General features: G+C 34.7%; 1 protein-coding gene across 6 annotated transcripts in view; it reads left to right on the top strand.

Annotated features, from left to right (window-relative positions):
* The window catches only part of TOP2B (DNA topoisomerase II beta), a 60,603-nt gene that overhangs the window by 30,699 nt on the left and 9,686 nt on the right, over positions 1 to 20,218 (top strand). For all 6 annotated transcript variants that reach the window (XM_085226365.1, XM_031553941.2, XM_010712873.3 and 3 more), the window contains exons 11-28: positions 993 to 1,131; positions 2,925 to 3,082; positions 3,792 to 3,917; positions 4,868 to 4,978; positions 5,078 to 5,183; positions 5,401 to 5,510; positions 9,074 to 9,166; positions 9,260 to 9,374; positions 11,363 to 11,484; positions 12,302 to 12,450; positions 13,698 to 13,929; positions 15,508 to 15,642; positions 16,125 to 16,325; positions 17,417 to 17,612; positions 17,816 to 17,907; positions 18,526 to 18,681; positions 18,847 to 18,930; positions 19,909 to 20,106. In XM_085226365.1, coding sequence (XP_085082491.1) covers positions 993 to 1,131; positions 2,925 to 3,082; positions 3,792 to 3,917; positions 4,868 to 4,978; positions 5,078 to 5,183; positions 5,401 to 5,510; positions 9,074 to 9,166; positions 9,260 to 9,374; positions 11,363 to 11,484; positions 12,302 to 12,450; positions 13,698 to 13,929; positions 15,508 to 15,642; positions 16,125 to 16,325; positions 17,417 to 17,612; positions 17,816 to 17,907; positions 18,526 to 18,681; positions 18,847 to 18,930; positions 19,909 to 20,106 — 2,523 coding nt within the window. The remainder of the gene's footprint in view (positions 1 to 992; positions 1,132 to 2,924; positions 3,083 to 3,791; positions 3,918 to 4,867; positions 4,979 to 5,077; positions 5,184 to 5,400; positions 5,511 to 9,073; positions 9,167 to 9,259; positions 9,375 to 11,362; positions 11,485 to 12,301; positions 12,451 to 13,697; positions 13,930 to 15,507; positions 15,643 to 16,124; positions 16,326 to 17,416; positions 17,613 to 17,815; positions 17,908 to 18,525; positions 18,682 to 18,846; positions 18,931 to 19,908; positions 20,107 to 20,218) is intronic.

Genomic DNA, 20,218 nt, shown 5'->3' with positions numbered 1-20,218 from the left:
AGGATGGAGGAACTTTTGTTTATTCTCTGGCCTTTGTAATAGAAGCAGTGACTGTATATTGATTGTTGCCCCAAGTCTAAAAGTGAGTTTCAACTGAAAAGCTTATTTTTTGCAGATTCCGATATTTATTCTGGTAAAATGAATTTGAGACTTTCAGAAAGGAAAATGATGTTACTGCTAGTACTCTGGACATTTGAACTTAACTCATTGTTTTGTATTCCTCTAATTGTTTGTTACTAGTGACACTCTTATAGAACTTACAGGAAAAACAACAGTCTTTCATTTATTCTCCAGATTTTAATATATATGTTGTATTTCTATCGGTGTGTTTAGTTCACAGTATTTCTGGTATTCCTGGATGTTTGAACATTGAACTCCAGAGGTGTTAAATGTGGAGAAGAATCTCTAACAAATGAGTTTTGTGTTGTGGTGGATAGTGAAAAGCCAAAGCTCATTTTATTTTGCTCCTTTTCTTTTGATGTGAAATAAAGCAGTTTTTGCTATGCTCTCTTTTTGCTGGAGGTGTATTTCCTAAAGTGTGATAAGTTTCTCAAGTGGTTGTGTTAATAATGGGAGAAGAGCCATATTTTTAAATGCTTTTGCATCTTCCAACCATTTTCAGAATTTCCAAAGAAACCTTGAATAGCCATATTACTTACTAAAAGGTTACTTTTTGCTGCAAAATCTAGGAAGCAGACGCTTAGTACCTATGGTGTTTCAGCACATCAACCACACAACATAGGACAACTTCTTATTAGGTCTTGGTGAGATTTTCTTCCTTCCTTACCATCAGTTATACAAGGGTGAGGAAAGAAGCTGGGAAAGTGTTGTGCTTTGGTTTTGTGTGATTGATGTGCTAGACAGTAAGGTGCGTGTTAATCTTTAATTGTTGCAATTTTTAAAATGTAAAGGATAAGCTTAAAATTGAGAGATAAGAATCTACCATGTGAAGTTTACTTTTCTCATCCACAGTTCTAATCTGTTGCTTATAGGCCTCTAACTGTGGTATCATAGAGAGTATTTTGAATTGGGTCAAATTTAAGGCACAGACTCAGCTGAACAAAAAATGCTCATCTGTGAAACACAGTAAAATCAAAGGCATTCCAAAACTGGATGATGCTAATGATGCAGGTAAGACTACTTATTTTTATCATCTCTTGTTTTTCACAGAGATATCATTGTTTTAAACTTGACTTTGTTTCTTATGTGTATATATATATTTTTAATAAAAAATCTTCACAGTTCTTAAACTAGTTTTCTAAACCTCCAAGTGCTAGAATTAAAACATGATGATGAGTTTTATATTAGGAATGCCATTTTTTTTCTGTTAGAGAAATAGCATAGCTGAACAAAAATGTTAACATAGTTATATATTGAAAGCATGAATTTTCAGGTTATGGTTCCAAAAACAGAAATAACAGACACCGAAACTTGGATACCTTTTACTGAGGTATTTCTCTACTGCTTAGTTGTTCATAGCTGAGGAACAGGAACTTTGCAGCTCTTAGGGAGTCTTAATGAGGTATTGATGTACTGAAGATCTAGAACATACTAAATTTCTCATAGCAAAGGCATTTCACATTCAGGAGTGAACAAGAAGAAGACAAGAGAGACGTTCAGTTTCTAAATAAGGTGACTCTCTGAAACGTTGAATATACTGGCAGAAGAGTTTTAGACCAGAGGATTGTCATACTGGAATTAGTAAAAAGTTCTTCAGTCCTTTCTTTTTAAAGATAGAAGATATCCTATGGGTCACTTGTTTGCTTTTGAAAATCTATAGGAAGTTTTTCTTTTGTACAAGATCTAAGCTCCTTAAAAAGTTGCTTTCATTAAGAAAGGAAAGGCGGAGGATCAGGTGAGGACTGATTCATTCAGTGTGACTGAGAATATGTCAGTTGCTCTGCTCTTAAGAACTTAATGAATTTATGGACTGCACCTGACTGAAAGCTTAATTTTTTTCCCAAGTTCTGTTATTTTTTTAGATATGTGTCCAGAACAATACCAGAAAGACACATGAAATTGATCACTAATGACCATGTAATTCTAGAACATGGTGCACCTGGATTATTATCACATTTGTTGTTTGAAGTTCTTTTAGGGGGAAAAAAAGGCTCACATATATATTCTGTTTTGAATTCACTTTGTTGATGGTATCATAAGTATATCTTTTGACACAGTGTGAATACATATATAATTTAGATTAAATTAAGGCATATGTCTGATTTAGATGACCAAAGATCATGAGTGTAAGTTCTGTACAATTGGAAGTGGTGAGTTGCTTTTTTTACAAAGTTTTATAGACTCAGAATTGCGTTAACAATAAATATTTATTTCTGAGATGTATAATAAGCTGCAGTGTTCTGATTTCTTGCGAAACTCAAACTTTTTTTTTTATAGTTTCCTGGCTTTTGCGTCTGCAGAATTAAATAATAAAAATAAAAAAAATAGACAGTTTGAAATTACCTCTGCAGACATAGTGTGAGGAAAGGGCAAATGCAGGAGGTGAAATAACTCCCACGTATAACTCAGATATGCATTATGTATGTGTGTGAGTAATTTTCAGATAGTTTGTGAAATAATAAAGGTACAGAAGCAGTCTGGTAGTAATTGTTGTATTGTTTGTTATTGTAAATTTTGTGTTCACAGGTTTGTTGGGACCACTACATAAGATATACCATTGCATTTCAATTTGCTCCTTGTCCCAGAGTGATCTTTAGTGTATTGCTAAGTACAGAGATACTCCTTCCTGTAGTATAATTTTAGTAGTATGGGAAGTCATCCTTAAAATAGAAAATAATTTAAATTATCTAACATGCAGTTTAGGAATAGTAGTCGTGACTGGCTCAATTGTTCTCCTATTATTTGAATTGAAACACTGAGCTTTCTGTTTTTCTGCTTTGCCTCTACTCCTTCCTCAACTACAGGTGGCAAACATTCCTTGGACTGCACACTAATATTAACAGAAGGAGACTCTGCCAAATCTTTAGCTGTCTCTGGCTTAGGTGTTATTGGTCGAGACAGATACGGAGTATTCCCACTCAGGGGTAAAATTCTCAATGTTCGAGAAGCTTCTCACAAGCAGGTAAGTAGTCTTGTCAATTCATGTTAGCTGACGTATGAATGTATTGTGATTATTATTTCTAAGGTTACATTGTTGCATTTTCATTTTTATTTTTTCATGAAAATTTTGTGGCCATGATTTTGTAAAGGACCAATTGCTTTGAAGTCTGTGATAAAATCCTGAGCTGGAATTATTAAATGAATACTGAGATGATAAACTACTTTTTTTTCCCCTTTACAAATGCAGGAGGATTCTGCTATGACTAACACCTTACATGAACACTTAAAGAAATGATAATTATATTCTCTCAATTGACAATTAATTTCATTGACGTCCAACATGAGAGAGTAGCACTATTAATCATTTGATTCTGTTGCCCTCCATATTTTTTCTTTCTAAGGAGTTTTGTTGCAGATCCCTAAAGAAATTATGAAAAGAGAAGGCAGCTTCGTGAGATGACTTTTTGTTAATACCCACCTTTCTCTCTGCCTTCTGAACTCAAAGTGCTGGAACTGTGGAGGAGAAAGGTAGTGGTATAGCCCCAGGGATGTACATATACAGAAAAAATATTTGTATGTGTGAGAGCTGCAAGGGCTTAGGGATAAAGAGGTTATGATTTTCAGGTAGAGGTACTTAGGTAAAATAGCTATAAAGCCTATATTAAAAAGATTGGAATATTTCTGAATTTCTGCTTTTTGTATTAACCACAAAAGGTAACTTTTTCATGCAGATAATGGAAAATGCAGAAATCAACAACATCATCAAAATTGTTGGACTGCAATACAAGAAAAGCTATGAAGATCCAGAATCTCTAAAAAGTCTGAGATATGGAAAAATTATGATAATGACAGATCAGGTTAGTCTGAATTTCACAGGTTTTAGTATACAGGCCTTCTTAAGATGTGTTTTGCTGCAGTTTTGTAGGCTTTGTGCGTTATAACCTGAAACTGTCTTATGACAATATGGATGTATTCAGAGGATACATCCCTAATGTGTGAGATTTCTTTTAGGGAATAATTTATGTTGTTTTTTGTTACTCCAAATGAACAACTGAGCTTTGCTGCACTGTGGCAGAGAAACCAAATACAAATAATAAGTAATGCAATAGTAAAAACATGTATAAACAGGAATGCTTTTGATCAATGAAAAATATGTTGAAAGTACTTACAAAATCGAACAGTAGATGAAGTTATAATGCTAAGTAGTCTGGGAGATCTAAGAATGAAGACAGTTATTTTTGTGTATTCTCATGAATTGAGAATTGTTCTGATTTGTAAAAGTCTAGTTATCCTATGCTTTAGATAAATACAAATGCTTTATTTGTGTTTTTTGTTTCTGTTTTGTTTTTATTTCATTTTGTTTTCCTGAAGTGATCAAACTATCAAACATTTTATCATTAATGAGGAGTGTGGGCCAGGCTTGTTTTTTTTTCCCACAGGTTTAGCTCTGTGCTGTCCAGGAAAGCTGTCTAGTTCTCAGATAAAACATGTAATAGGCAAAGAACCTTATGAGTCATAGCTGTGCACGTGGCTTGGAAGAGCTAAGTGTTAGCTAAAGGACCATGCTGTTCATAAGTGCCTATTTTATACTAAGCTTTAGTTTAGAATCCAAATTAAACCTCATTATTCCCTTGTTTGTTTTCTGTCAGCAAATACTGTTTTGGTGTATCCTGGTCAGTGTGATCTGTTTATCCTTGCAACTAGAATTTGTCATTCATTGGCCCTCTTGTTTTTGTCTTGTGGTGGGTGTGGATTTGTGGGATCTGACATTTTACGAGATCACTTCATGTTTTCATGTCTGATTTAGGATCAGGATGGATCTCACATAAAAGGCTTGTTGATCAATTTTATTCATCACAATTGGCCATCACTGTTGAAACATGGTTTTCTTGAGGAATTCATCACTCCTATTGTAAAGGTATGGGTTCTGTCAATGAAATTTTATTTTTTATATACAGTGCAACAGAAAAGTTGATTTGTGTTTTTTTTTTGTTTTGTTTTGATTTTTTTTTTTAAGGCAAGCAAAAATAAGCAAGAACTTTCATTCTATAGTATTCCTGAATTTGACGAGTGGAAGAAACATATGGAAAATCATAAAGCATGGAAGATAAAATATTACAAAGGTTTGTTTAAAAATAAATAAGTTAACCTCATGGATCTAAAAATACATAATAAATTAATGTTACAAAGTTTTATTTGTAGCTGTATTCATGGCAGAAGATACCTGCTTCTGTAATTATATTATTTAAGGGATAAAATGTTAAAGCTTAAATATACGAAGAGTAGAATGTTAAAACTTAAATTCTGAGTGTGGAGTAACTGCTGCTTTTTATTGTACAGGTTTGGGTACCAGCACTGCTAAAGAAGCAAAAGAGTATTTTGCTGACATGGAAAGACATCGAATCTTATTTCGATATGCTGGTCCTGAAGATGATGCTGCCATTACACTGGTGAGAACTTATAAAAGTAATTCTCTATGATATGTTTTATTTTCCAGTGTTCACTGCAAATGGCACATGAGGAAGTCTTATCAGCTTTTCTTCCAATAACTGAAAAAAAATACTTTTGCAAGAGAAAAATTTTGGAAGATATTTCAAATTTTGGAATGAGAGCCTTTGTCCATGCTGCAGCATTAATGCTGCCTTCAATCACTTTCATGTGGTGTGAAGATCAAGGAACGCTACATTCAGAGTTGCTTTTAGAGCTACAACACACGAAAGAGTGCTCTGAGAAAGGCAATAGAGCTCAAACAAATGATGTCTCACAGCTGCTTAGGGACTGATTTTTGTTTCTGAGTAAATAAGATCAGATGATGATTTATTCTTTGAAGATATATCAGTGTAGTGCGTGTTTATTCACATATGTGCCTTGCATGTTTGAGTCTGAAATCTTTTAGGTAGTTGTTTTCAGATGTTGTAGGCACAACAAACAGAGTCAGTCAGTACACAAGGAAATTGTGTTTCACAGAACTTGAGGAAAGACAAATGAATGGAGTGTCTGGAATGAAACTGTTTTCACCTTTCATGTACTTTAACTTTCTATTTTAGTTTTAGATGATATTAAAAACAGAAAAGTTGTAAGGAAATGAAAATTGGAAAAATACTCATATTCAGAAATTATATATATATATATTATATATTGACAGCTGTATAACAGCATTTTCCTTATATTGTGGATCCAGTAAAATAGTATGTTTTTACTAACAGAAAACATAAGTAAAAAGGGGTGCCTGCTCAGTTGAAGGAAAAAACCTGATGTATCAAAGGTTATTTGTACCTGTCACTTTACTTCTCTCCATGATGCACAGAAATATAATTCATACATGTAGTTACCTATCTCAGAGAAGTGTATTCATCTAGGTGGGAAGGAATCTGTATCTTTGCATATCCATTACAGAATCACAGAAATGTAGGTGTTGGAAGGGACCTCTGGAAATCATCTAGTCTTAAACCCCCTGCTGAAGCAGGTTCCCTACAGTGGGGAAAGCACCCAGTTTTGAATATCTCTACAGAAAGTGACTTCACAACCTCTCTGGGCAGCCTGTTCCTGCTCTGATGCTCTTGGAGGTTTTTTTTTTTCTCATGTTGTACAGAACTTCCTGTGTTCCAGTTTGTGTCCATTACCCCCTTGCTGGGTACCACTAGAAAGGGACTGGCCCCATCCACTTCGCAGCCATCCTTTAGGTACTTGTAAGCATTGCTAAGATCCCCTCAGTCTGAACAGTCCCAGATCTTTCAACATTTCCTCATACAGGAGGCCCTTAATCATCTTTGTGGCCCTCCACTGAACTCTCTCTAGGACTTCCCTTAAATCTGTTCCTGAAGGGACTCTGAACAACCTGATTAAAAATCTGAGTTCAGTTTCTGCAAATGGACTTACACATACACCAGAATTATCATTCAATGGGTATTTCAAGGAAACATAGCAGGATTCAGTTGCAATTAAAGTCATGAAGATTGGAGTCATTTTTGATGCCAGTCTTAGCCCTAGGGGCAGATTCTGTTCCTGCTAAGAATTCTTTGTAGTACCTCCGTATTTATGACTTGCTTTCATTTTTCATCAGTACTATTTCCAAGTGCTTACACACCATTATAGAGGATGTAGTCTTCTGCTCTTTGTTCTACTTTTCGTATTCTTCACCTTGTCTTCAGTCTGGTCTTCAGAGGCTGGGTATAATTGCACACGATATGCCAGGACTGTATAAAGTTGGCCTGTTAATAGCGAATGGTTTATGTACAGGATGGACTGTATTAGTTTAAACTATGTCTGAGGCCATATAACCTGTTAAGGCTAATACTCATTGTCTAAAATGATATCCTGTCAATTCTGTATGAAATTAGTCATTTCTATTACATTGGGAAGAACTGCTGACTACTTCTAATGCTGTTAACAGAAGCTTCATCTGTACTCCCATCCATATTTTCTCTGCTGCTAGCCATAATCCAAGCCCCAAGCTCACCTTGGAGTATATGGGGTTTAAGATTGTAGGCCCTACCAGGTCTCACAGCAAGAAAAATATTATTTCACATTCTAAATTCTTCTGTGTTCTGAAGAACCTTTTTTCCCAATAATGCGTCTGTTCATTTGTCACTAACTGGTCTAGGAATTATATAGACACATGGAAAGGACCCAGAAGAAAACTGTAGGTAGCTATGTTTTTACAAAAGGTTAATCTGAAGCCTTCAGAGGTCCATGTCTCACTCCAATTATTGGAAGTTTGATATATAGATGAAGAGGGGATACCCATTATTCCTCGGCGTCTTATCCTCTCCACTGCGTCCTTTCTGTTATGGGAGCAACAGCTGGTTGTCGGGGGCACTCCTGCCTACCCCAGTTACCAGGGGCATTGTGTTCTGTTTGTCACGGTGACAGTAGCAGTTCTGGTACACACATCTTGCTCATCAGGAGCAACAGCACATCCATCCTCTTACTGCTGCGCTCATGGTAATTAAGCATTAACTCCAGAAGCTTATCGAGAAGGTTATATCTTGGATCGGTGCTGCTAAGCAAGCTTTGAGCCAAAAATTGTTCTGACATCATAAATTGTTGAGCTTTGCTCACAAAGGCAGTCAAGCTGAAGCTGAACAGGGCGATATTACTTTATTCTTTTCTCCTATGGAGGAGGGTGCTTGAAATCAGGACGTGATGGTATTTCTATCTTTTACTCCATAATAAAAAAAATAGTACCTCAACAACTCACGAAATTTTGCCAAAGTAGTTACTTGAACTACATATTCGATTTTTATGCGTTCTTCTTTTATTTCTTTTGGAGCAGAAACTCACTGGCTGGAAAATCTACTTCTGTAACAGAACAGTCTTCAAAACATTTCTATGTCATTTTATAGTGCTAAGTTGTTGTTTTAAAGTGATGCCTTGTATTCATAAAGACTAAGGCTCTCAGTCAGCTAGCCTAAATTCTCATTTAGCCTTTATAAAATGTCAATTTTGTTAAGTTGTCAATTTCCTATGAGGACTTGTTCTAGCCACTCAGGAACAGCTACAAATTACTGGCATTCTGTAGCTGACAGGGCAAATGGAGAAGACAAGAGGAATGGAATATCTTTTCTAATACTGTCAGATAATTTTGTTGATCATGAACTAAATGATGAGCCCAACCTTAAAATTGTTTACAGAACGATTTCAGCACCTCTAAACTTCTACGTGAAAGTACAACTCTGCTGTGAAGAGTGGAATAAGAATTTTTTTAAGAGAGGAATAAGATTTTTCTAACTGCGTGCAGATTTTCAAAGTAATATGAATTTAAATGGTGGTCAGTGAGAGCGATCTCATTTAGAAAAACCTTCTGCAGTAGTGTCTAATAGGCCATGAGCCTGCACTGCTGCAGGCTCATGTAAATATAAGCATTAGTTACGTGGTTTATCTTATCTATTTATTTAAATACCGAGTACTTGATCAGATAGAGTGCAGTTACACATAAAGTGATGGCTAAAGTAATAAATGCTTATACAAACATCTCTATGCTTATAATGTAATGAAACTGGAATTTTTTCAGGCCTTCAGTAAAAAGAAGATCGATGATCGAAAAGAGTGGTTAACAAACTTCATGGAGGACAGGCGACAGCGTCGGCTACATGGCCTTCCTGAGGTGAGTCCTAAATAATAGTAATAAATCTTGTGGATGAGATTTAAATGTAACGTGGTGTTGGTATTGAGTGAACAATGTATGTGTTTTTTTCAGCAATTTTTATATGGTACAGCGACAAAACATTTGACCTACAATGACTTCATTAACAAGGAGTTGATCCTATTCTCAAATTCAGATAATGAAAGATCTATTCCCTCCCTTGTTGATGGTAAGCTGACAATTTATTGATTTGTTGGAATATTCCATTTTATTGTTTTTTAAACTTGTGATTTTTTTGAAAGCCAATATATTCAGATAGAGAATAGAAGACTTCTGTGTTTTTTTTTGTTATCATTTATATGCTAAGTAGTTGCAACAGTTCTTCTGTGAAGAAGTTTAAACTGATGCTTTGTAGCCTTTTAGCTTAACCAGAACTCTACCCCAGACATTACAAATGCTTTGCTTCTAGTTGTACAGTCAGAAAAAGCAAGTCTTTTAAGTGCTTATAATAATTACAATTCAAGTTGTCATCTGAATGTAGATAAAAATGAAAGGATGAAATGTTTTCTCCCGTCATATAGCACAAGCACTCTTTCAGTGCTTACTGATCCTTCCTGCAATCATCCTATGGTTCTCTAAATCAGATTTACTAACTCTTCCTTTGCAATAGCATGAGTATGAAAAGAAACAGCTTTTACTACACAGAGTTGCTTCATGTGTAAAGCTGTCTGCAGACAGCATGAACAGAAATTTCTGTCTATATTATTGACAGTATAAATATGCTTACTAAGATATGGTAAAAAGGCCTTGAGGTTTCATAAGACAAAAAAAAAAAAAAGCATTTATCTCCAATTTCCAATACACTTTTTATAGCTGAGGTATTCAGCCTTCTTGATGCTACAAGCTCACACCAAAATGTCTAACGCTGCAAGAACATTTATCTGTACAGAAATGTAAGAAAACTAGAAGGGAACCTTTATATATATATATATATATATATATATATGGGGAATACACATATTATATTAGAGACATATAAATAACATGTATACATAATGTAATATAATTTCTGTGTGTATGTGTATGTACATATATATATATAACATTAAACATATATATAATTGCTATTCATGTCACTGTCAGCTCTGAGTGTAATTTTGTTTACTGATCATGGGTCTCTGAACTGCTCAGTCATATTCTAGCAGTAATTTTTGTTCTTCAGTATCACCAGTGGTAGACAAGGTAGTTTATTGGCAAATCTCAGAAAAAAAATACAGAAAAAGAACATTTTGACCATCCCTTTACAGTTTTCAGTTACAGCTTTCTTATTTCTTGATGATTCTCCTGTGTGAAGGAAATCCTCCAAGTCTGTTACTTCCATTATATCTTTTCTAGAGAATATGATGCAGACCCATTATAAAAAAAAAATAATTTTATGTATGTAAATGAAGTAGAGATTGAAGTCATGTCTTCTTTTTTCAATTTTTGCTCTTACTTAGGTTAGTAATGATAATGTATAGCAATATTTTAGTGCATTTTAGTAGTTATGTGAGTTAAAACAATGAATAGATAAATAAGCATGTTTTGGTTATCAGTTACAGATGACATGCAGAAGAATTATATGCTCCCTTTCACAAAGATGGTGTAGTTAAAGTATACATCAAGTGTACTTAGATGGTAAAGATCAGATCAAAGAGAATGGTGTCTTTCTTAAAACTTTAGAAGATCTAGAAGGGATACAAATAGCATGTATTTTTTTTTTAACATAAAAAGTTAAATTTCAGAGTTCTTTAAAATAAGTGTAAACTACAATTACAGTTGTCACTGCTGGATTTGTGTTAATTCTTAGGAAAAAGATTTTGCTCACTATACTGGAAAGAAACAACTCTTGACTTGCAGAGGTACATTTAGGATAAAGTTATACTTATTAGAATAGTGTTGTGCACTACTGGCTTAAAGGGTTAAGTTTCCACTCTTTAGGTAACTTTTTCTATTAAAATATTCATTTCTATTATTATTCCTATTATTTTAAAATAATTGAAAAGAATGTTGTTTTGTTAATACTACAGATACTGTAGCATTTATTTCCCCTTAAAGTTTAAGCTTCTTTCAAGATTTTAGAAGTGAGAAAAAAGCAAAATCAGATTGTGGGATTTTTTTTGTTTTTTTTTTAAACCAATGCTTTTTTATGTGTTGAAAATGGAATCTTCTTTCTAGGTTTAAAACCAGGGCAGCGCAAAGTTTTGTTCACTTGCTTTAAGAGAAATGATAAACGTGAAGTAAAGGTTGCTCAGCTGGCTGGTTCTGTTGCTGAGATGTCAGCTTATCACCATGGGGAGGTGAGTATGAAGAGTAGAGAAGTAGTGAGAATTTGTAGCCTGTGTAAAATGTTTACTGTATTAAAATTCCAAATCTTTTGAGTCAATCATCTAATTACAGATTTAATTTTAAAGAGTTTGAGCCAAGCAGTATGTGGTTTAAAAAGAAAATATATTTCCATTCCTTCCAAGTCCTTGTGCATGGTGTTATTACCACGTAGCTTATGGGTTATGGAGAAATGGTAAGTCAGTAATTACATAGTAAACTTCTTCCAGATTCTCAATCATAGTAACTATGTACTATGGAAATTTTTGGTGTTGAACAAGAAATAGAGTCTTTTAAGGTAAGAAGGAGACAGTGTTCTCCAAATCTTGATACAATATTGAAACAGTGGCTATTTCTATCTCTTAATTGTTTATGTTTATCTGGAATATCAACATGAGTTGCCATATTCATTCTCTCACCATCCTTTTATCTTTCCCTTTGAATGCAGTGAGTAGTAGTTTGTGCAAAGAGAAAGAAGATGCAATCAGTTTTTGCCCCTTTATTTACTCCAGAGAAGTGCTTTAAAAAAATTGAGAAAGCTTTGGGTTTTCCTAAGCATAGAATATAAGGACATTTAATTCAGGGAGGCAATGTGGCTATGAAAGAGGGAGCACTGTGCTTTTCCAGTATCTCTAGTGAGAGGTTTACTGTATTTCTTTCTGGACTTGATTTCTTTGAAATTGAAGTCAGGTTAGTCACAGAATTCCTGGGCGTTAAAAATCTATATTATTGACTGATTAGGAAAGAGTGTGCTTCTAATGTTTATTTCTATGAATGTGTATTTTCTTGCAGCAAGCACTAATGATGACCATTGTCAACTTGGCTCAGAACTTCGTTGGAAGTAACAACGTTAATCTTCTACAACCTATTGGTCAGTTTGGTACCAGGCTTCATGGTGGAAAGGATGCTGCCAGCCCTCGCTATATTTTCACTATGCTAAGGTAAGCATATGCTTTTGAAAAGCTTTATTATCAAAGTAATCCTTTCACAACACTAAAGGATTTTTTTTTTTTTTTTTTTTTTTTTTTGTATGTGAAAGGAATAGAAGAGATTAGTATATTTTGGTGTCATCTGCAAATTTACTGAGGGGTGCTCTCAGTGCTTTCGTCCACATCATCAATAACAATAATGAACAAGACAGGCCCCAATATTGACCACTGGGTACCACCACCCATGGCCGGTTGCCAGATGGATTTATCTCCATTCATCACCAATCTCTGGTCCCAGCCAATCAGCCAGTTCTTTGCCCAGCTAGCAGTACTTGTCAGGTTACCTGCCACAGGCAGCCAGCTTATCGAGGAGGATACTGTGGGAGACAGTGTCAAAGGTTTTGTCTAGGTAGACTATGTCAGCTGCCTTTCCCTCATCAACCAGGTGGGTTACCTGGTCATAGAAGGAGAGGAGGTTGGCCACGCAGGATCTGCCTTGCATGAGCCCGTGTGGCTGGGCCTGATCCCCCAGCTGTCCCACACATGCTGTGTGATCTCCCTCAAGGTGATTTTCTCTGTAACCTTTCCTGGCACCGAAGTCAGGCTGACAGGCCTGTAATCACATTCAATTTAATGTGCAGCATGAAAATGTATTCCTTACTGTAATTTCTAGAATTTTCTACATTGTTTCTCTTATTCTCTAATTTGTTTAATGTTTAGCCTAAAATTTCTTACAAAGCTTACAATTAACAGAAAATAAGAAGCTATACATAGCACTGGGATTTATTCACTTTCTCATATATATATATTTTGTGTAGCAACTTAGTTCTGTACATTCTTCTTTTCATGAGGTTCTGGAAAGTGTATTCACCCAGGACAATATCCTAGATGAGCAACATAAGTCCCCACTAAAACCTCTACAATATTTTCGGAATCTAGGTGACTTACACTGTAGTGTATGAATCCTGAATGCTTCAGAGAATGGTATTTCTTTAGATACTGTTGTCAGTTATTAGCGTACTGTGTACACGTATAATTGGGAAGAAAGCAGACATCATCTATTATTAGTACGCTATTCCATAGGGAGGAACTTTGTTTTCTCAGAAGGTGTGTACATTGTAATTTCAGCTTCCGAATGGCAAAGAAAAGAAGACATGAGAAAAATAGGTCATATTTGGACACACTGAGGGTTAAAGCACTTATACTGTAACTAATGGGACTCCAGTTAAATAGTTTTTTGTTTTCTTTCTTTTTTAAAGCCCTTTAGCCAGGCTTCTTTTTCCATCAGTGGATGACAACTTGCTGAAATTCCTTTATGATGACAACCAACGTGTAGAGCCTGAATGGTATATTCCCATCATTCCTATGGTTTTAGTAAACGGAGCTGAAGGAATTGGTACTGGATGGGCTTGCAAACTTCCAAACTACGATACCAGAGAGATTGTAAACAACGTCAGACGAATGCTGGATGGCTTAGATCCCCATCCTATGGTAAAAATAATAATATATACTAACATTTTATACATTCGCTAATCAAACCTAATTTTGCACTTAGGAAATGTAGTCATATAACTCTATGAATGCTTGATTATTGAAGTATCTGGGTTGAATTGTCCTGGTAATTTTGCATAGGAACCTTACTTGACTGCTGGGAAGTGACTGGAGAAGTTCATCTTGAAGAAAAAAAAACAGTGCAATTTGTGTATTTCCAGTTACTTTAGAGAACTTTCTGTTCTGTATTGACTGTAAGACTTCAAAATTTCAAGTCCTTATAAAGATAGTTATTTTGCCTGGGAGTAGAGTAGAAAGTTGTGCCACTATTTCTTTTATGAGATGCAACTACTTACCTTCAGTCAAATATAAAATTTCCACTGTCTTATCCAAATTGTACTCTTCAACACATCTGTAAGCATAGGAGAAGGTATTGTCACTGTTCAAGAAAATCAGCAGCTGCTGAACTGTATGTAGCTTCTTCTCCTTTATTTCAAATTTTACAAGAAGTTCTTGGAAGTGGTATATATTTCTAAAAAACTTTGCACAGTAAGAATACTTGGGTGAACCCAGAACATCTGTAATCAACAGCTAAGGTAATTTATTTAACCTTTACTTTACAATTAATGGATAAATGGATATTGCTACTTTGTGTGTCTAAGACATAGAAGCAGAAACATCTCTACTTAGGTCACATTTCATTGCCTCTGAGAGTGCAATGTCGATTTCCATGACTTAGTGAATTTTCTTTTTCAAATTCTTGGGAACAATAATTAGAATTTTTTTAATCAATGCAATCCATTGCCCTTCCCTTAGGACTCCTAGGCCTTTTGTGTAGTGTCACAGTCATTTGAAGCTTCAGTGTGATTGAAAGAGGCAGTTCTGCCTCCATCTAGCTCCTTTCAGTATTCTGGTATGTGTTTGTGGCTGCATGGTAAGCTGGATAAGGGAATCAATTCAGTTAAAGTAAATAATAACAGTAATTAAAAATCTGTCATCCCATTAGTTAATTTTTAAACTGGATGGGTTCCACTATCTTTGCCAAACAGCACATGAATTAAAAAATGGCTAGGGAAGGTAGCACAACTTCTCCGTTTCTTTTAGTGCTGATGTTAACTTACAGTGAGACTGGGGTATTAATCCACTCTGTCATGCCTTAGCTGTGCTTGCTGTTTTCTGGGGGGGGAAAAAAAAAAAAAAAAAAAAAATCCAAAAAGAAAACCAAATTAAAAAAACAATAAGCAACTTCAGTAAAATAAATTAGAAATAAACAAAAAGAATCTCACAACCAACAAACCAAACAAAGAGAAACACCACCTTCCCAGATTCAGCTACATCTTCTTAATTTTGTGTCTACTCTTTAGATAATAAGGTAATTGCTTCTGTCACTTGCATGTGTGTATATTGTTGGTTTTTTTTGGTTTTTATTATGACATAAAATTATCACCAGCATGAGAGGCTGGTTGTTGGATTTGCCCAATATAAAGTGATGGCTGTATGGTACATGGAAAAAAAAATATCTTCCATGACTTATGACAAAGTTTCTTAGCATTCCACTGGTTTTTATTGCAATTTCAGCTCCCAAACTACAAGAACTTCAAAGGAACCATTCAAGAACTTGGTCAAAATCAGTATGTAGTCAGTGGTGAAATATTTGTGGTGGACAGGAACACTGTAGAAATTACAGAGCTACCTGTAAGGACATGGACCCAGGTAAGTTACAGTAAATAAATAAATAAATAAATAAGCTCTATATTAAACAATTTTATCCTACATGTAGGAGAACATTTTAGTCCATTTCTGATCATTTTATGTACATGGCAGGAAATATGATTTCATTCTTTTCATTTTTTTCTGTCCCTTTGTAGAAGGGGGTTTTACTTGTGCCATCTACTGTCCATACTACAAAGAATCACTGCTTCTTCTGCTGAGTTAATACATAATCCTCCCCTTTTTTTTTTTTTTTTTTTTTTTTTTTTAAAGTAGACTTTCCTAGCCTTTTAGAATGGCTCTTATGTTTTTTCTAATCCCAGCTTTCATTTTACAGGTAATACTGGTTTTGTAAATTATCATTGGTTTCAGCTGTGGTACACAAGTTGAAATCTTAGCTTGGTTGTTAGCTTGGTTTAAAGAATTAGAAATTTTAAGAAGTTTGAATAAGTATTTCTATTTTTTGCTATCTTTTTTCTTAATAGGTGTACAAAGAACAGGTTCTAGAACCTATGCTGAATGGAACGGAAAAAACTCCAGCATTAATTTCTGACTACAAGGAATACCACACAGATACAACTGTGAAATTCGTTGTGAAGATGACAGAAGAAAAGCTTGCACAGGCAGAAGCTGCTGGATTGCACAAAGTCTTTAAGCTTCAAACAAGTCTTACTTGTAATTCTATGGTAACTTTTTTATGTTTGGCTATCCTTTTGTAAACTTGAATGTTTTTGTAGTGATTTTGGCATGACTGAACAAATCTCTCTTAATATTTGCTGGTGACAAAAAGAAATTTTGAACTGTTGAATTCATTCATCTTGGAGATAATGCAAGTCTTGATTTTCTGACCATGTTGGGCTTCTTGAGTTTTGAAACATCACTGGAACTGTCTAGAATTCTAGTCTCTTTATGGCAGGTGCTACTTTCAAACATTATCACAAAGCAAAAATACACACATGCATGTGTTGAAAATGGTCTTGCTCAATCTATTGTATAGATTATTTTTGAAAAGCAAATGTGCCAAATCAAAGTGATTGTACTTCTCACAGGTTTGAATAACTGTATGAACTACTATAAGACTCTCTCTCTAAGGGCTGTATTTGTGTAAGAATCAATCTGTCCTGGTGTAAACATCTTAAAGAGTTAGATGGCTATGTGAGTCCATTATGCATCCACCTACCAAACAGATGCTTTGGACAGATGAATTCCCCTAGGGGTGGATTTCTTTCTTTCAGCTGACTATAGAGGGGTGCTTAGGGTGACTAGTTCACCTATAAATGTCTGAACTGGAGGTGTCAGAAGTTAGGCAGAATTGATTTTGCCTGTGATGTAAAAATGATATTTTTTTTGTACTTGAACTTGAAGAATTTCTGAGATGTTTGAAGTGGAGTTTTCACATCAGAATTTAGATAAATTATAAAAAATACTCTTCAATTGTTATACAATTTTTTTGTGAATTATTATGTGCCTCTGAATTTATGCCTTAGTACCTAGATAAAATCATACTTTCAGCTGAATTTTGGCGTCCTCTCCGTATACTGGTTTTCATACTTGAAGATATAACCATAAATCTTATGTTAAGTTTACTTGTGAATACAAATATAATCTATCTAGCTATGTGCTGTATAGTCCCAGAGGAAGGTTTGAGCTCTCAGTCTTCAAAATACTATTCTTTATGTAGTGTGTGTGTGAGAGCAATAGAAATAAACTCATACACAAAGATTAAAAATCGTGAGTTATGAGATCTCTTTCAAGCCATATATTATATATTTTATAGGTGCTATTTGATCACATGGGATGTTTAAAGAAGTATGAAACTGTGCAAGACATTTTGAAGGAGTTCTTTGATTTGCGATTACATTATTATAGTTTACGTAAGGAATGGCTTGTGGGAATGTTGGGTGCTGAATCTACAAAGCTGAACAACCAAGCTCGCTTCATTCTGGAGAAGATACAAGGAAAAATTACCATAGGTGAGTAAATACTCTCTAAAATAGAATTGGGAAGAAATTTGGAAGTGATTTAAATATAAAGATATATAAATAATTTTTTATTTATTTATATTTATTTTTAATTATTTATATATATAAATAAATATAAAATGTATTTCCGTGTAAGACATTGACTTTCATGATGTTGATTTTTTCCTTTTTCTTTTTCTTTTTTTGTATTGTAGAGAATAGATCAAAAAGAGATTTGATTCAAATGTTGGTTCAGAGGGGCTATGAATCTGATCCAGTTAAAGCTTGGAAAGAAGCACAGGAAAAGGTGATGATCAGAAATCTCTGCATATGTTTGATGCTATTGTTATAATATTCAGTGATATTCATTTATCCAGATGTTTGTTTTGCACTAGTCTAATTAATTTATGACACAACACTTTAAAAGATTATTCATTACTACTTTGTATTGGCTTTCATTCTTACAAATACAAACTTACGTACAAATATTTTTGCATAATGGTGGTACTAGATAATACAAAGGTTTAGAATGAGAAATTCATATGTTCAGGGTTTTTATAGCAGTTTGTATACTGCTATACAAAACTGTGCTAGTTTCTAAAGAAACAGATGTACCTGCATGTCCAGAGGGCAAAGATCTCCATCCTGTGTGAGATGGCTAGGAAGGTACCAGTTTCTGTAGGCAATAGGATACAATGCAAATTGCTAATGTTAGGTTCAGCTTTGTATTCTTAAATCAATGATTAAACAATCCAACAGTAGAAAGTGGAAGATGGCTTTTTGGAAAAGACAAGAAAAATTTTTGATGTTACTGAATCCATAAGGAAACACCTTACTAATCCATCAAGGTATTTTGAGGAATTACTGCTGTTTATTTACAGAGCTAAGATTATTTATATGTCTAATTCTGAGTATTTCACTTTAGGCAGCAGAAGAGGAGGACCCACAAAACCCAAATGATGATGCTTCCTCTGCTTCTGGATCAACTTCTGGCCCTGATTTTAACTATATCTTAAACATGTCTCTATGGTCACTTACAAAAGAGAAAGTGGAAGAGCTAATTAAGCACAGAGATTCAAAGGTTGGTACACTGTGAGAGGCTTATTCTGAAATGACTTAATAATTGCTGATGTGCCCAATTATGAATGTTCAGTTTAGGTAGTATTTACTAGATTACTTCTAACTGATGATTCAGCCAACTCATAACTTAGAAACTTAAATTTTATATGCTACTTTCACATTTTAGGAGAGAGAACTAAACGACCTTAAAAGGAAATCTGCTTCGGATCTCTGGAAAGAAGACTTAGCAGCTTTTGTTGAAGAGCTTGAAGTATGTTTTATAAATCTTTCTAAAAATATATATTAAAAATAAGCCAAAAAAAAGAAAAAAAGGAAAAATTTGATTGAAACCAGATGGATCTCCAAATATAGGGACAAGTTGGAAATCTGTTTTGGGTAGTTGAGTTCTTATTTGTAGTCCTCAGGGACTGTTTCTTGCCTCTGTACAGTACAATGCTTTTTCCAAGTCAGTGAAAGAAAAATTACCAGGAACAAATTTGTTTTCAGATGACAAAAAAAAGCTGGAAGTAGTAACTAGTAATTCTAGGTGATCTAACCTGTTGTGAAGCAGTAAGTATTGTCAAATGGAAAGCCAGAAATCTAGGAACAAAGCATGTAGACCAGAAGTGCTAGACAAAGAGCTTTTACCTTGCCTCATTAGTATCTGTGGTAAAAGGTAAAGGCGTGCTGGTGGGTAACTTGCTGAGCCTCAACTTTCATTGTTCCGTGAAAATGGCTGATGTAATCTTTTGAAGTAATGCAGGATAATACAAATAAGATGTTCATCTTATTTGCATTCATGGTGCAGCTGCAATTGGAAGTATTCTGTGCTGAAGCCTCAACTTCTGTAATAAAAAACTGATGGAAGGACGGGAAAATGTGCCTTATAAAACTTACTCTGAAAGCTAGCTGCTTGCTTTAAACACTGACGGACTCAAAACTCACAGTAGTACCTGGAGATATGCATGAGGAACAGAAACTTGATGAAGGAAAGATATTCCAAAATGTAGAAAAGTTAGTATTTATTTAGGCTTGAAAAGAAGTGTAATTTTTAACTACATAAAGTAAGGAAGAACTTACCAAGATTAAGTGATTGATTTTCCATTAGTAAAATGTGTGTTATAATTCAGATGACAATTAAGGGCAGTCTTCTGCTCCATGTTAATAAATAAATATTGAAAAAGCACCATGTTCCACTTTGCCCTTACTGAAGATGAACGTTTCCCTCCCACCCCTGGTTGTTTGTTAGAAAGTAGAAGCACAGGAAAGAGAAGATGTTCTGGCTGGTATGGTTGGCAAACCAATAAAAGGTAAAGTTGGTAAACCCAAGATGAAGAAACTTCAGTTGGAAGAGACCATGCCATCACCTTTTGGTAGAAGAATAGTTCCACAGATTACATCTGCCATGAAAGCTGATGCCAGTAGGAAATTGCTGAAAAGGAAAAAGGTAAACCAAGTGTTGCTGTAGGTAGATTGTTTAACTGCTTTATTTTTCTCTGCTGATAATACAAATCCAAACCACTAGACCCCATTCGTACTGTGTGTATGATGTTTTGCTA

This window comes from Meleagris gallopavo, chromosome 6 (genome assembly GCF_905368555.1).
Source record: "Meleagris gallopavo chromosome 6, MGAL_WU_HG_1.1, whole genome shotgun sequence".
In the NCBI taxonomy this organism is placed as follows: Eukaryota; Metazoa; Chordata; class Aves; order Galliformes; family Phasianidae; genus Meleagris; species Meleagris gallopavo.
Note: the sequence above shows the minus strand (reverse complement) of the source record. Positions and strands in the feature narration are given on the sequence as shown.